This window comes from Haplochromis burtoni, unplaced genomic scaffold (genome assembly GCF_018398535.1).
Source record: "Haplochromis burtoni strain Fernald_Lab_line unplaced genomic scaffold, NCSU_Asbu1 Contig_63, whole genome shotgun sequence".
Lineage (NCBI taxonomy): Eukaryota > Metazoa > Chordata > Actinopteri > Cichliformes > Cichlidae > Haplochromis > Haplochromis burtoni.
The window spans coordinates 462256-479109 of record NW_024582424.1 but is presented as its reverse complement, the minus strand read 5'-3'; the positions used below and the strand labels follow the sequence as shown (position 1 = coordinate 479109).

The 16854-nt window shown below is 41.4% G+C and overlaps 1 protein-coding gene across 7 annotated transcripts in view; it reads right to left on the bottom strand.

Moving 5' to 3' along the window:
• The window catches only part of fam172a (family with sequence similarity 172 member A), a 116300-nt gene that overhangs the window by 23191 nt on the left and 76255 nt on the right, over positions 1 to 16854 (bottom strand). The window contains exon 9 of one of the 7 annotated variants that reach the window (XM_042221271.1): positions 4646 to 6793. The exons of 5 other annotated variants lie outside the window; for them this stretch is intronic. In XM_042221271.1, coding sequence (XP_042077205.1) covers positions 6767 to 6793 — 27 coding nt within the window. In that variant the 3' untranslated portion in view covers positions 4646 to 6766. Of the gene's footprint in view, positions 1 to 4645; positions 6794 to 15429; positions 16847 to 16854 lie in introns of those variants that run through there. One more of the 7 variants, XM_005922829.3, reaches the window with a different exon arrangement.

Here is a 16854-nt window from a genome sequence, read left to right as displayed (position 1 = left end):
TATTGTTGATTAAAAACAAAGCTGTAGAAGAGGAAAATGGGCACACACACGCACACACGCACACACACAGAGCACACACACATAACTCCGTATAAAGCATATTATTAATCTTATAAAAAAAAGCAATTAAATCAAAGTGGTATAGAGCCTGAAGCTATGAGGACTGTCAATTCTGCTGGAAATGCCACAGAAGATTACAGTTGGGTTTGTGGATTCCATGAACCCTTTTTTGATTAGGGGGAGTCAATTATTTCTTATTACTGAAGATGCTATTTCGGAAAAAGACCTTGTCAGTCAATCATGCAAAAAGTCCTCGAAACGCGTGAGTAAATCGTTAAAGAGAGAGGTGGAGGCAGGCTGGTGGATGGGTAGGTTCGGTGGTGGTGGTGGTAGTGGGGGAGGGGGTGTCACTGACCCTTTTCCCTACCCAAACTCCTACTTGTAGTGAAATTACCTTTTAACTATTACACTTCTGTCAGGTCTTTGTCAGCGTATGGTAATTAGGGCCTTCGGTAGAGCACATTTGAAAAGAAAATATATTTATTAGTTTATCTCAGAGAAAGGCATTTATGCAGAGCTGAAGGTAAGTTTGAATGTAGTGATTATCTTGTCATTTTAAAATATTTTTTTCTCCGTGTGTGCACCGTCTGTGTGTATGTGTGTGCATGTCAGCACGAGTGAACCCTATATACGACGTCAGGTAATGTGCTATTGTGTGAGATATGTGCCTGGGTGGACAGACACATGTGCATTCATACATATATAAAATATATATTTATACGCGCGCGTGCACGTGTGTGCATAAGCTGCATTCAGCACACTGATGGGCGAGCGCAGCACATTTCTCCCGTCCTCTTTGTTCTGTGTTGGGTTTGACACCTCTAAACAATAACAGCGCCTCACTTCGCCCAGCCCCAACCCACCACCAACCACACACTGCATGGATGGGAGCTGCCAATTAGCACTATCAAACACCCCTCATCAGCTGTCTCCTCACCATAGACAACAACGCAAATCAATAATTCAGTTTTCTTCAAAAACAATCACATTCATCAGCGGACTTAACGATAAATGAGGCAAAAGAACATGGTCACTAATTGCAAACTATAGCTTCTGCAATATACAAAGGATACAAAGAACAAAACTAGAGTACTGCTGGGGTATCCACACGAAGTGGAGCGAAACTAGAAGCTGCCGACTAGAGTAAAAACAAAACAGAAACAAAGGTCTGCGTCCTCTCCGTCTCCTCTCAACAGTGGCATCCAAATCCCAGTCCGATTGCTAGGCATTTGAATAAACAGGACAGTTGTTCTCGTGCACTTGTTTTTACAGACATTCTCCAGTCTGAAAATGTTCCACCGTCCTTCTTATTTATTTTTTTTATCATTTTCAAATGCTGTGTTTTGTTGGCGGCCAATGGGCAGCCAGATGATATGGTATGACCCAGGGGATAGAGGCCGAAACAGGGAGAGAGACATGAAGAGGGGGGGCCTGTCATGGAGTGAGAGTCTCTGAGGGCTGGAGGTGAACAGAGGTGGCTGAGAGATGACTGTCGTTCTTCTCAGTGGTCCAAGCCCTTTTCATTAACCCACACCCCTGGGTTCACCAAACAGAAACAGGGGGTGAGTGTGAGGACAGGGGGACGCGGATGGGTGCTGAGCAGTGGCCCTGGTGACCACCAGAGACCTGCCGCCTGTCTGCCTTCCTGTCTGTCTCAGTGCAGATCTGTGTCATCCATTACAGACAAGGGACTGATTTTTAACAAAATGCAAACACAAACAAGAGCACATGCATGGTCACACAGACAAAGACGAAGCATGCATACAAAAATACACAAGCATCGAAACCTTCTAAGGAAAAGAGAGGGGTAACAAAGGACAGGCAGTGCCCCCTAGTGTTTTCATCAAAGAGAACTCAGACCAAATCAACTAACCATCACCCCAAGCAACACCACGAAAACAGAAATGAAAGGACAGCGAGGGAGCGCGGAGAGATAGAGGCGAAGGGAGGCAAGAGGTGAAGAGGCTTAATTCATGAGAAAAATGGCTTCACGTGTGGAAGGCACAGTCAGGGCGGCGGGTGGAAGGAGCCAGACTGGTGAAAGGAATACGAGGGATGGAGAAAACAAGGCAGAAGAAGAGATGGATGTTAACAAACGATGATGGGGGATGGGGATCTACTGAACATGTTAGTTGGTTGGTGGTGATGAGGTTAAAAGTTATCTGACACCACCGAGCTATTTTTAATGCTCAAGGCCACAAAAGTAAGAACGTAAGTGGTGGAGAAAGAAAGAGGTAGAGGCAGGCCATGCATGAAAGCCAGTGTCAGCGGAGTCCAGAGGAATAGTCAAGTGTGAAGCCATCTAATAGGAACGCAGAATATATATGAGACAGAGACACACATGCTTTCAAAGACCCTTGCCTGCTAACTGATCTGAATATGAACCATGAACTACTGACATCATGAAGGGAGGAATCAAAAACTAGTTCACTGGGACAACAAACAGGCCTTATGGAGTAAAATGAAAACTCTCGTTTAACGATGAAAACATTTATACCCAAATATAGTATTTTCTAAAAAAAAATCTGTGAATGTGTGTACGATTTTTTTCTTTTTCTTTTTAAATCGGACCGCAGGATCAGCCTCATATTCCCACCATGAAACAAGGCCTACCCTTCAGTGAGCTCCATATTCAACTCCGAGCCGGCTAAGACATCAAAGGGTGCTCCACACCAGGAGTCTCTGCCTCACTCTCCTTCTCCCTTCCTCACTCTACCTTCCTTTGGTCTTTCATAACCCCATCGTATTTCACAGCACATAAAGCCTTAAAATGGCACATAAAACAGTTCATCTCTTTTCACTGTCGGCTTTCCAGGCTTAAAAAATTAAATATGTTTTACTGCAGGTACATAACTAAAACACATCCATGGAAAAAACTGCCATAAAGGATTCAAACAAGGCTTTCCGTGAGTATTGAAGGCTATAGAATTGGGAATATATCAGCTGAATAGCCTATATAGGATAAACCAAGTTTAAAAAGCAGAAAAAAATGAACCGACTGAAACACTGTGGCACTGCCTGTTTTCCATTTACCATCAGTCTCATCAGTATGTGCCTTCGGCTTAAACGCTGCACTTATAAGTAGAAAACAAACCCCACAAGTTACGCACTGCAAGTTATGCACTGACACAAAAAAATGACAGGCACTAAAAAATTCCTGTGACCCTGGTACTTAAGGTTTAGACCGATACCACAGAAAACCAACACAGCAGTCACTGAACTTTAAAAGCAGTCGTAGACAGACAGAGAGAGAAAGAGGGAGAGAGATAGAGGATGAAGTGGATGAAGATGCAGAGTTTGAAAGACAAAAAGCAAAAAGGGAAAAGAGAATAAAAAGAAAGACAGAAAAGAGGAGCAAATGAGAGAGGGTTTAAACTTCAACCCTAGAGTCACTGAGTTCACTGACATTTGCACCAGGATCCGCCTAGCTGTGCCTCACAGCTTTTCAAACACAACACTTTCTCTCCTTTCAATCCCTAAGACGTATTCTCCCTGCTACATTTGCCACAGAATGAGACCATTCACAGTCTTGAGGGCAGAGTGGAAAAATAAAAAGCAAAACAACAAAAACGTAAAAGCAAACTGGATTCCAAGTGTCGAAATCGAGCGATGCTTGCGTGACAATTTGCAACCCCGGTACGGGCTCGAGATTCCTCTCCTATATTGTATTCTTACCGAAGGATTAACAAGTGGGAAAGAAAAAAAATGACACGTGACAAGTGATTCATTTGAGCTGTCAACATGTCATCTTCAACACATTCAAACCTCGTGTCAAGCACTTGTATTCCCTCTTCGGTGAAGGTGACCTAGGTCGTAACCAGATGACACACCCAGACACAGCAGGTGAATGCATGAAAATACCACAGTGGGAACAGCGAATGTGAGATGACAAAAGACAAGTCAGAGTAAAAAAGGAGAAAAAAAATAATCCACTTGGTAAATATTTGGGGAAAGTTTTTAAACTTGCATTTTACGATCACTTATTATTTGACATACTTGATGGTACTGAGCTATAAGGTTGAGATCGCTATTTAATTTAAAATGATTTCACACAAAATAAACAGCACTCGAGGGATTTTTTTTTCTTCTTCTTTAAGACTGTAAGCATGAAGTGCGAGAATGATGAATCACTGGGAAAAATGAGTGGTTTTAGGGCGAGATGGTTGAAAAAGACAAATCTAAAAGACATAAAAAATAGTGTGAAGGAGAGAGGAGTGAGGTCATTCTCGAGTGAAGGATAAGAATCGCTGGGAAAGAATAGAGCGGCAAAATCTGGTGTGAAGTTGAGGTTAAGAGAGGGAAGGGAAAAGAAAGTGACTGAATCAGAAGCAAAGGGGAAGAGCAAAGAACAAAGTAAAATACCATATACACCATGAAACCAAATAAAAACAAGAAAATGAAAAGAGGCGAGTTTAAGTGGTAAAAGAAAGTAGATACTAGGAGGGTCACCAAAGAAGCTTAGAAGTATTTTATCCACAAAAAGCAGCGGCAGGAGGGAGTGGTTTGACATAAAAAAAATTAAAAAAAAACAGGGGCAAAGGGAAAGTAAGAATTACGGTGAATTTGGTTGCCATGTAAAGGAAAAAGGCAATAAATGAGAGAGGAGTGGGGGGGAAATGGATAACAGTGCCCAATGAGTATTAAAGAGCGAATAAAAGAAAGATAGAGGTCTGAAGAAAAAGAGAGGGAAGAGATTGAGACCTTGCCGCTGAGGCAACGAGCCGAGTGGAACGGGAAAGGCAGACAAAGCTGCGCACTGCTTTCACAAAGCAGAACAAAGAGAAGAGGTGCATCATGGGAATCTGATCCTTGCGCCGCTACTGACGCCATGCTGGATAAAGACACAATGGCACATATGCACAAGTCAAAATGCATGTATGGCTTTATGCGACACCCAAAGTCATGACTGCATGATTAGACCTGTCTGAGTGAAATAAGTCTACTTCAGTAAATACTTCAAGAAATATAGCTGTACATCTTCAGCCTTTATAAGAATTCACAACTACAGTAAGACTATGGATGGTTGACAGCAGAGAAACCGTGAGCAAGCCCAGACAGCATCCTCTCTGAGGAAGTGAAAGGTAAAGTGAGGGAAGACTGTCCAAGCAGCCTACAAGGAAGACAGTTTTACTGAGAGGGAGAGAGAAAACAAGTAACAGACAGCTTAGAGGAGAGTTTGCTCTGTAGCACACTGATACAAGCAGACCAGGGCGAGGATGAACAGGAAGGGAGGAGGTCTGCTCAATTTCAGCAGTACTTCAGGTAGGAGAAGAAAAGGCAATATATGTTTGAGTGTGCTGAATGTTTTATATATTTTATTGTGTGCGATTTTACTGAATCCTACTTTCTTAAGCAGCTTACTCGAGGAAACACGGGCTGAAAGAGGGATAACGTAGGTGGCAATGGAAAGTGTTTCATACTTTGATAGTTCTAAAACTCATAGAAAAAAGTATGCAAAGTATTAAGATATCGGTGCATTATTATTGGTTTTCCATCTATCAGCTATGACTCCATCTTGCCCCTCTCTTTCTTTTTTCTCTCCTTTCTCCCTCCGTCGGTCCCTCTCTCTCTTCCTCCGGCAGGTCTGATATGCTAGAGCTGCAGCTGAACTCTGAGTAGCACTGTCTCCGGGAAAAAACAAAGTGATCAATGTGAGAAGGCACGGGGCGCTCATGGACAGGCCAATCAATGGTGGAAAGAACCTTGCCCAGGGCCTTATGCAAATGGAAGCACGTCCTGTAACCTCGGGAGTGAACATGCGCACTAGATCAATGGGACGAGGGTAGAACCTTACAGCAAGATCAGCCTCAGCCAGTAAATATGTAATGATGAATCCCTCAAGATTTAACTGAACTCAAATGAACTTTAACTAGCTCTGTGTTTTATATCATAAAGTGGTGAATAAGACCCTGTGTTGAATAGGTTTGGCTATGGGGTGGATGGGCAGCGCAAGAGGGATTAAAAAAGAGCCTTTGCACAATGATGCACTAAGGACAGATGGATTTTGCACTTCCTTTTTACTAGGAAGGGGGAAAAAAACAGGAAGACAAAAAGGTGAGACTTGTGAATAGTCACCTCAACAATACTTGTTTGAGATGTAATGATTTTCAATTACATCACCATGGCAACATCTTTGTGTTTTGAAAAAATAATAATAAAGGAGAGGAGTGGGTAACCGGGACGAGCTAGTGAAAGCTTGCTCGACCATTCAAAACCATGGATGGTCAGACCAAGGACTAGACCAGACAAACGATTCATAACCAACATTTAGTAATGCCTCCATCTGCTGGAGTCTAAAATTGGTGCCAATCAAAGTCTAATATAGACAAATTAGAAGGAGCATCTTTATTATGTACAAGATAACTGTTGCACTCAGGAAACTGACAACTTTGTTGGTTATAAGCAGATGTCTATAATAAAATGACAGCAGCTTACCGAACTGTTGAGAAAAGCGCACACGCCTTCATACATACAGAGAGAAAGAGGGAACTGAGGAAATGAAGTCCTAAAGTGTATTGACTGATCCGGCATCACAGCTTCAGGTGAAAGCAACAGCTTCTGTCTGCCTCTGGGCTGTTAAATGCACTATAGGAAAATTTTGATCAAAACAAGATATATAAATTCCCCAGATTGTAAAAAGTCTGGAATAACAACTGGTACCTTGAATTGGCCTTGGTAGCTGGCTACGTCTCAGATAAGCATCTACCTAGCCACACCTGCAGTAGCCCTTCAGCTGAAACAAAGTTCAGGGAAACAGCTGTTAAAACATTAAACACATCACTTTTTTCAGAGCTTCTCTTGCCTGTCTACCTTTGCTGTGTTGCAAAAACACTCTATATTAATCTGGCATCGGATAATTACTAAAAATGTGGAAAAAGACAACTGACTGCAATAATGCAAATGTGAAAGGCGGTTATTAAGTAACGCGTTACAGTAACTACATTATTATTGTGGTAACGAGCACGGTAACTAGTTATTATGCCAAAACCAGGAACGCGTTACTCGTTACTGGGATTTAGATAGGCTCGTTATTCGTTACTTCGTGTGGTGGCTATCACGGAGCTTCCACAGATTCAATAACATTAGCAAGTGGTGGAAGCCAGCAGGTGGATGAAGGAAAAGGGAGGCAAGAGGAGAGACCCGAAGCGGCCGCTGGTCCGAGAGTGTCAGGTGAACTGAACTTCAGGTAAGAAGTTATAACCTGCAGTCCATCTGGGTCAGATATGAACCAAGTTTAGGTGGAGTTTATTTTCGTTATGCTGACTTTTTCGTACTGCGTGCTAGCTAGCATGACGGAGTTTCTATACAGCTGGGTGGTGCTATGTTACTGATGTTGAACTTTATTTTGTTCATAAGGTTAATTATTAGAGTTGCCAACCGTCCGTAAAAAACGGAATCGTCTTGTATTCAGAGAAACTATCATGCGTTTCGTGTTGAGGTGAAAAGGAACAGTTTGTCCCGGACTTCAGCTACAATGAAAAGGACACAAAGCTGGAGTTATTCTGTGTTTACACTGCACAGCTTCTTCTCTCATCCTCTCAGCCTCCCTCTCCTGTTTCTACTTCAATCATGAAACTGATCAATGATCAGCTGATCGGCTTTTCTCTCTTGTTTATTTATCGCCCACTTTGCGCAGAAAGAGGAAACCAGCGGATGTCGCGGTAAACAACAGCAGCACGTTTAAGCTTGATCAGCTGTTGTTAGAATTTATTTAATATTAATTTCTAGTATCAGCTGATGTTGGCTGGAGCCACAGCTGTAAACCTGCTGGTCATGATATCGGTTTGGTATGTGATGAGAGGGAAACATGAAGATGAAACCAGGAGATGTCCTTACTGAATCATCAGAGCTGTGATGGAGAAACAGGTTTACCTTTTAGGTGACATGAATGAGTTGAAGGGAAGTTATGAACTGTTTCTGAGAGACAAATAACACCAGGATCCTTTTCTAAGTAGCTGACAGCTGGTAACTGTGCAGGGGCGGGTCTAGCAAAGTGTTGCCAGGGGTCCATGTAGGGCATTAAAAGGGAAAGGGGGGCACAAGGAAATACTTTCTTATTCTCATTTAAAATGTCTCACTTTTAAAAAAAATAATTATCTGAGTCTTGCAACAAACAATTGATAGATTGATACATATATACCATCAGAACAGTGTACATCACTGTCACAACAGTGTTTATTTTCATTCAAAGGCTTTATGATTTTTCCTATAATGGTGGGCCGGTCTCTAGTCAAAATGCCCGGGACGATTTTTTTGTCCCAGTCCAGCCCTGTATGCAGCTCATCTGCAGTCTGGTGTTACCTACATCTTCCTATTCAGAAGGCAGAATTTCCGAGTTCTGAGTACAATCAAAGCACCACGACTGCAGTTTTTGTGTTGGATGTAAAAAGCAGGCTAGGATAGAATCAGGCGTGGGATTTCTCTCGTGGAAATGTGCACATTATTTTTTCCTTTCTATTGGTAGGTGGCACAGTGCACTTGTGGCAAGTAAGCAAGCTAGAAGACTGGCAATCTTGCTGGGTATCCAGTTACGGAAGCAACACATTAACCAGAGAATTCTGAGTAAAACCAAAGTTACTTTCCCTAGTAACTAGTTACTCTGAAAGTAACGAGTAACTTGAAGTAACTGAGTTACTTTTGATAGAAGTAACTAGTAATGTAACTAAGTTACTAATTTAAAGTAACTTACCCAACACTGCTCATAAGATATCAACTACTAACTAGTTAGCTGGCCAGTTAGTGGTAGCTACCAATAAGACAGTTTGAAAGACAAACTAAAAAGTATATCAGATGCTAGCAGAAAACAAGAAAGAAGAAGGTAAAAAAGTCAATAGGCAACTGGGAGCAACTGCTTTCTAGGAAGATTCTTGGTAACTGAAGTCATTTAGACTACTTCTCGTCTGCTTACTGTTGTAAACAATCTGACTAAAGTGAGAAAGGCAGTTTAATCTAGAGGCAAAAAGTATCCCTATTTTTACATTTATGCTCCTGAGATCTCGATTAACCTGCAACTTCAAAACAATAAAACAACATAATTAATAATGAAGGAAATTAAAAGCAAACCTAGGAAGCAAACAAAAAACGAATCTATCACAAAATCAATTACCCTTGATATTATTGAAGGGATAGCACAAGAGACATAAGAGGTAAGTATTTTCAACCCCCCACTCTTCACTAACACCACAAATGCAATCTAGAACCCAAAGATGCTCCTGAAACATAGAGAGAAATACCAACAAAGGTGAGAATAATGGCGACGTATTGAAGGGAATACTTCACAAAGCCTATTGTGTGAGTATCCTTTTCAGGCAGCAAACCCGCTGTAATTTGGTCTGCGTCATCTGCCTCTAGTCACAATGCAGCACTACAGCTTTGAAATGGATGGCAAATGAAGGCCATTTGTACATAATCACAGCAGATAGAAGAATTCAGGGGCCCTACAATGTGTTGTTGAGGTGGAAAGAAAGACCTTGGTCTATCTGTGGCAACCAGCACAGCTAAGGTTTTGGCAAGGGGGGTCTTTTTTTTTTCCAGAAACAAGCAAATCAATTCAAATCAAATCAGCTTGCTAGCCGTGACATTTAAACAGTTCAATTTACATCCTTATGTTAAGAGGAGAGGCGCTCTCTAAGATCCTATTCATTCACAAAGAAATTAGACGGCTGTATTTCAGCCGCTTAATAGAGCAAATATGCTGTAGTTGTACAGAGGAAGAAACCATATCTTTTCATGGCACACAAAGGGCCAGGCATTGTCTGTCATTACGACCAGACCACAAAAACACACAGAGAGATAATATACATAATATAGACAGGACAAGAAAACAGCGCCATGCATTAACACGTACGTGCACACCCAAGTGCGCACCAAAACACACACACACATCCAATTACACATGCACACTTTGTCAGTGGAGATGGTGTATGTCCTGAGGGCTGCTGTCCTGCCGTGCAGGCTGGCAGGCACTTTTGTCGTGGTGGTCCTTTTGTTTCACATCAAACAAAACGCCACAGCTTTGCATACGGCTCCACTAATTTCTGCTAGTGTGCCCCAGCCATTTATCATTGCCTCTCACCCTCTCCTCCTCTCTTGTCCTCTCCTCTCCTAACGTGGCGCTGATAGCTGCTCTCTTAACCAAGCTGTTCTGCTCAGGACGATACAGGCTTCTCCAGGCAAAGGCTGAGACGCACAGAAGTGTGCATATACATACGTGCAAGCACATAAACACACATGCAACCAGACAAACACAGAGCCCGTGCAGAAGACACAGAATCACGCGCGCACACATATAAGCACAAGCAGACAGACATACATGCAGGAAACTGCTCTACAACTGCACCGCTTGCAAGCCCGCCAGCTATGGAGAACCTTGAGATAAAAACAAACCTTCTCTTCATCCCCTCCAGAAGCAAGAGACAGGCAAGCACTTAGAGTTTCGAAGGCAGGCGAGACGTGCATACAGCATTAGATGAGGGGATTTTCGAATGGACGACTTCAGAGCAGAGATTTTGTCAACAAATTTAAGTGATTTTTGCTTGTGTGTTCATGAGCACAGGTGAAGGTTGCGCCGGCCTTAAAGAGTCTTTCAGATAAATCTAAATGTGGAGTGTAGCTTGACACAGTTTAAAGGAAGGCTCCAACAGTTTTGGAGAAATCGACTTGTTTGCTGGCTGACTGGGATTTATATAATGCAATAAGATCGGTATCAATTTTACCTCTGTGCACGCATGCATGGCTGCAGCGAGAAAAACACCCAAGTACTGACCAAAGAGAAAACATCCAATAATTTCATATTTGTGCTATGTTAGCTAACATGGCCATCACCAATACATCTGAGAATCAGCTGAGCTTTGTCAAGAGTTAAGAAAGCGTGAAATGCCAAGAAACTTAAACTGAGCTCCATGCAGTTATTTTGCTAAGTAGCCGAACAATAAACAATTACAGTTCATGAGCTAACATATATAACCCTGAGCACCTTAAACTATGATGTCATGTAAAGAATATATATATATATGTATATAATTTTTTTTTTTAAAGTGGCAGTGAGAATACCCACATTATTGCTTCTTGGCTAAAAAATAAACATTAAGATACTATACTGATAAGAAATGAATATAAATTAAAAACTAGCTTTAGATCAGAAATTCATTTTGAGTAACTAACCCTTTAATCCTCTTGTTGTTGTACCATTTAATCACACATTCAGATAACAGTCAGGTGGATTTGACCAATTCATGCAGTCATTTTTCACACACTATAAATGTGGCTGAGTCTCAAGTTTCCAGCAGAACAATGCCAACAAAGTAGCACTGGAGTAGTGAGAAACATGGCATGAGAACTAATTAAATGCATCACAAAAAGAATAGAGGGGCTTCCTCAGCGTCAGATAGTGGCTCGTGTGACTGTTTATGAGAAAGGCAGTGAAGGACACTTAAACACTTTGTGGAAATTACATCAGTTGTTTCCAAGGCAGAGCAAAAGTGACCATACCATCAATCATACCAATATATTGTTTTGTTTTGCAGCAGGTGAAAAAAATATTGAATTTTCACACAAGTTTCAAATCATAAAAGTATTCTTCAAAATTGAATCTAGTAGTGTTTCAGAAGGACAAAAAGTGGTTTCCGAACCGCTGCTTGGAAAAGTAAAGCAAGACCAAATACTTTGGATGGGCTAAGATAAGAATTTTGAAGTGGCTAACTGGAAAAAAAAAATCACATTTACTGATGAACACAATTTTAGATTTATGGAAGTAACAGAACTGGCAATAAAACACAATGGGGGAATACTAAAGCCTAGGAAGGTTGGCACTGGATATTTTTACTGAAATGACTCCATCCTGGCCAAGGAAAAATAACACTTCATTCTCAAAAGAAATTTCCTCTCTTTAGCATCTTAGTTGAGTAAGATTAATTCTGCAGCAACACAATGAACCTAAGCATACCTCCAAACATTACAAAAACTGTTCGAGGACCACAAAGAATCCAAACTTGGCAACTGTGATGGATTTTCTAGCATGGTCACCTCAACCCACTGAACAGTTTTAAAAGTACAAAAACTGAGAACGCCAAGAATTTGTGACATCACAAAAAGCTTTTAGGAACACACAAAAATCTGGCTGAAAAAACATGGATCATCTTTTTCACAAAAATGCTTTAGGGGCACTGAATATTAAGACATTCTAAATGTACATGAGCCAATTTTTCATTCAAACTGCATGCTGATATTATAATGTATCATTAGAATACACTCATGTAAAAGTATCATTATTATCTATTCCAGAGTTTTAAAATGGGTAACAACAGGAAACAGGATTGTTTGCAAAACACCTGTTACCACATTCCAGACACCTGTCTGGGTCCAGCCCTGCTGATCGCCACAGGCAGGGCAGGACCTGACATGTCAAATATAGTATTGTAAAGATGATTGCGTACAAGTTCAAAGATTTCAAAAAAGAAGCAAGAAACCTAAAGCCTGAGAATGCAAGTGCTCTTAATCATACTTCCAACTTATAAATTCAAATCTCTATACCACGATGTGCAGCAAACAATGCTTACTGTGGTATAAAAATTAGGTCCATAAGGAGGGGATAAAAAAACCCTCAAGCAACCCTTCCCACATCTGACACCCAGCCACAACTTATATAAAACTGCACAAACAATTACCACCCAGAGAGAGAACTTAAATATATTTGTATATTATGTATATTTACTGCAGATGGAAACAGGTGGCCGTAAACAGAAAGTGTACTCGAAGATATTCTGCAAGCATGTAATGTATGTATGTGCTGTATTCAAAGAGGGCACTTAAAATCTGTAACCATGTTTTTGAGGGGCTGTTGTGGTGGCTGGCTGGTTGTCTGGTTGGCACCCACACATTTGTGTACTAGGAGACAGATGCATTCTTACATAAGACCTTATATAATGATGCCCTGTCCTATCCAATAAGAGTGCTCCTTTTTCACTCTGTGAGCGGGAAGGTTAGTGTGGGTTAGACAACCCTTCCTCAACACAACCACCACCACTTACACTTACACATCCACCCCCCTAACTCCTGGCAACGAAAAATAATGAAAAAAACAAGCCGAGCGGAGGGAGAGATGGATGCAGGTCCTTCACATCCTGTATGGCTCTATCTCCTCTGTCCATTCCTTTTTTTCTGGTTTGGTGTGAGATAATGTCCTAATTACAATGGAAATGTGGAACCCAAACAAGCAGGGTCGTGTGTGTTTGTATGTGTGTGCATGACATGGAGACGGAGAGAAAGAAATAGTACTCCACAGCTGGGCTAAAAACTTCTATTATGTAGTTACTGTAGAAGAGCTGGACTAAGGACAAGGAATTTAGGACAGCAGCTGAGGGAACACGATCCATATTTCTTTAAAACTATACAGCTGACAGACAACAAGAAGGGGCAGGGTGGAGCAGGGTGGAACAGGCTGGCCAAGCATCACAGCAAGTGTCAGAGCCTAGGGACTCTGAAAGAGAAACTGAGGAGCAGTGAACAGAGATGGATGGATGGATTCTGTGATCGCTTAAGGACACAGAGTGAAAACGGTAGGGCAAAGTGCAGAAAGAGCAACTATGTTCCTCCCTGTAGCACAAGCTTCTCTGTCTCTCAATCAGAGGCAGTTACTTACTGTTTGATATATCTATAATTGGTCAGCACACACTGTGAAAGGTTTTAAAAGAATTGAATTGCAGTGAAACACTTGCGTGCTCTAAACAGGGGCTAACATTCTTGGCTACACAGGGAGCGAGCGGGAGAAATTAATGGCAGGCCTTTTTGAAGTGCTTGATCAGAAATGTATTTATTAACTGCAAAGGGGAATAGTAATTAACCCACAGACAACTTGTTTTCTCTTGGTCTTCTCATGTGTCAAATGGTTCTTCCCACAAGGCCCCAGTCTCCACTTGCCAGCTCACACACACACACACACAGACACACACACAGACACACACACACACACACACGCACACCTCCCATCACATCCCACTGGACTACTTTCACTTCAATTAAGCAGACTGTGTGCAAGCATGTATATGTATGTGTGTGCATGCTTGTGGGTAAGAGATTGCAATAACAAGTAAGAAATACATAGTGGCTGATTTAAATCCCATGTGTATATTTTTATGTTATTTCTGTAGTACGTTCCTTGAAGCAGAGAAAAGTCTAGAAAAAAAATCACAACAGTGCTCTGTACTGTATATGGGCTCTGCGTGTGTGTTTGTGTGTATATAGTGGTTAGAACTGTTGCCTGACAGCAGAAAAGTCCTGGGTTTGAATCCACCGACCAGCTGGTCCCATTCTATGTGGAGTTTGCATGCTCTCCTTGTACTTGCGTGGGTTCTCTCCGGGTACTCCAGCTTCCTCCCACAGTCCAAAGACATGCATGGATTAGATTAATTAGCAATTCTAAATTGGCCAAAGGTGTGAATGCAAGCGTGAACGGTTGTCTGTTTCTCTGTGTTAGCCCTGTGATAGACTGGTAACCTGCCCAGAGTGTACCCCGCCTTTCACCCATGACAGCTGGCATAGGCTCCAGGCCCAATGGGGCACTGCATTGAATATATATATACATTACCAGTCAAAAGTTTCTCATTTAATGGTTTGTCTTTATTTTTACTACTATCTATATTGTAGATACAGACTGAAGACATCAAATATATGAAGCAAGATATGGAATTATGTATTATATCTCAGTGAGCTTCATGATGCAGTCTCCTGAAATGGTTTTCACTTCACAGGTGTGTCTTGTCAGGGTTCATTTGTGGAGTTTCTTGCCTTCTTAATGGGGTTGCGGCAATCAGTTGTGTTGTGAAGTCAGGATGGTACACAGCTGACAGCCCGATTTGACAACTGTTAGAATTCATATTATGGCAAGAACCAATAAGCTAAGTAAAGAGAAATGACAGTCCATCATTACTTTAAGAACTGAAGGTCAGTCAGTCTGGAAAGCCGCCCCAGGAAAGACCAAGAATCACCTCTGCTGCTGAGGATAAATTCCTCTAAGACACCAGCCTCAGAAATCGCAAGTTAACAGCACCTCAGATAAGAGCCCAGTTAAATGCCACACAGAGTTTAAGTAGCAGACACGTCTGTACATCAACTGTTCAGAGGAGACTGTGTGAATCAGGTCTTTATGGTCAAATAGCTGCTAAGAAACCACTATTAAGGAAAAGCAACAAGCAAAAGAGATTTTTTTAGCCAAGAAGCACAAGGAATGGACATTAGAGCAGTGGAAATCTGTGCCTTGGGCTCATGAGTCCAAATTTGAGATCTTCAACCCACTGTGTCTTTGTGCAATGCAGAAAAGGTGAACGGATGGTCTCTACATGCATGGTTCCCACCGTGAAGCAAGGAGGATGTGTGATGGTGTGGGGGTGCTTTGCTGGTGACACTGTTGGGGATTTATTCAAAATTGAAGGCACACTGAACCAGCATGGCTACCACAGCATGCCATCCCATCCGGTTTGCCTTTATAAATGATAGTCCACATCATTTATTTTTCAACAGGACAATGACCCCAAACAAACCTCCAGGCTATCTAACCAAGAAGAAGAGTGATGGAGTGCTGCGCCAGATAACATAGCCCCCACAGTCAATTGACTTAAACCCTATCAAGATGGTTTGGGATGAGATGGACCACAAAGTAAAGGCAAAGTTCCAACAAGTGCTTCGGCATCTCTGGGAACTCCTTCAAGGACTACGCCATGAAGCTCATCAAGAGAATGCCAAGAGTGTGCAAAGCAGAGCAAAGCGTGGCTATTTTAAAGAGTCTAAAATATAAACATGTTTTGAGCTAACACACCCATAACAGAAATCCACAAGATTTAACTCAACTGGATGACAGCAGAATTCTGTTTTGATCTCTGATCAAAAGATGCCTCTGTGAATGTAAATATGGACAATATAAGAAGTCCAATCTCACTAGAAAATACTGTCTAATATTGGAATAAAAACTTTTGGACAGGTGAAACCAAGGTGATCGCACAACAGATTGAGGTAAAGACAAGAGTTTTCATAGCTGTTTTCAAACATGAAATCTGGAAAATGTCATGAACCATGCTGGAACACTGCAAACAACGGTTATGTTTTTATTACTGGTAATATGGTTTAGTACACTATAGAAGACACGCAATGCCTACTTACTGTGAACTTACTAAAGCATTACCTACATGTGAAAATGGCCAATGTCAAACATGGTGGAGGTCCAAATAAAATCTGGACTTGATTTGACGTGTTTGTATTAGTGTCGAGATGAGGTCAAGAGCATTTGACATTTAAAGGCATAAACTACGATGGCCTCAGCAGAAACTTGATAAGAACATATCTGAATACCCTGACACAAAAAGGGAACACAAGAATCTTTAAAGTGTCTGTTTTAATGTTGTTTTCCCCCATACTGCATCTGGTATATGCTAATTATTCATACTGTATATGCACATAATATATATGCATGTTTTGTACATCACAAAAGCACACAGCCTCGCAAAGAGAGTCTGAGTGAAAGAAACACAGAAAGACAGAAAGATTCAAATCGAGAGAAAAGCTAGTGTTCGTCACACAGTGAAAAAGCCCAAGAGATTGTGAAGCTGTCACAGACAAAACAGTGCATGAATATTTAGCAGCCAAATTAAAATTACAAAATACAAAACAAAAAAAGAGTAGGTGAAAGGAAAACAAAGAAAATAAAACATCCCTGAAAACACCAGTGGGAGAAGTGGCCACCTTTCATCCCCCCATGAAAGGCCCTATCCTCTTAGCTTCTTTCCTCCTCTCCTTCCTGAGTAA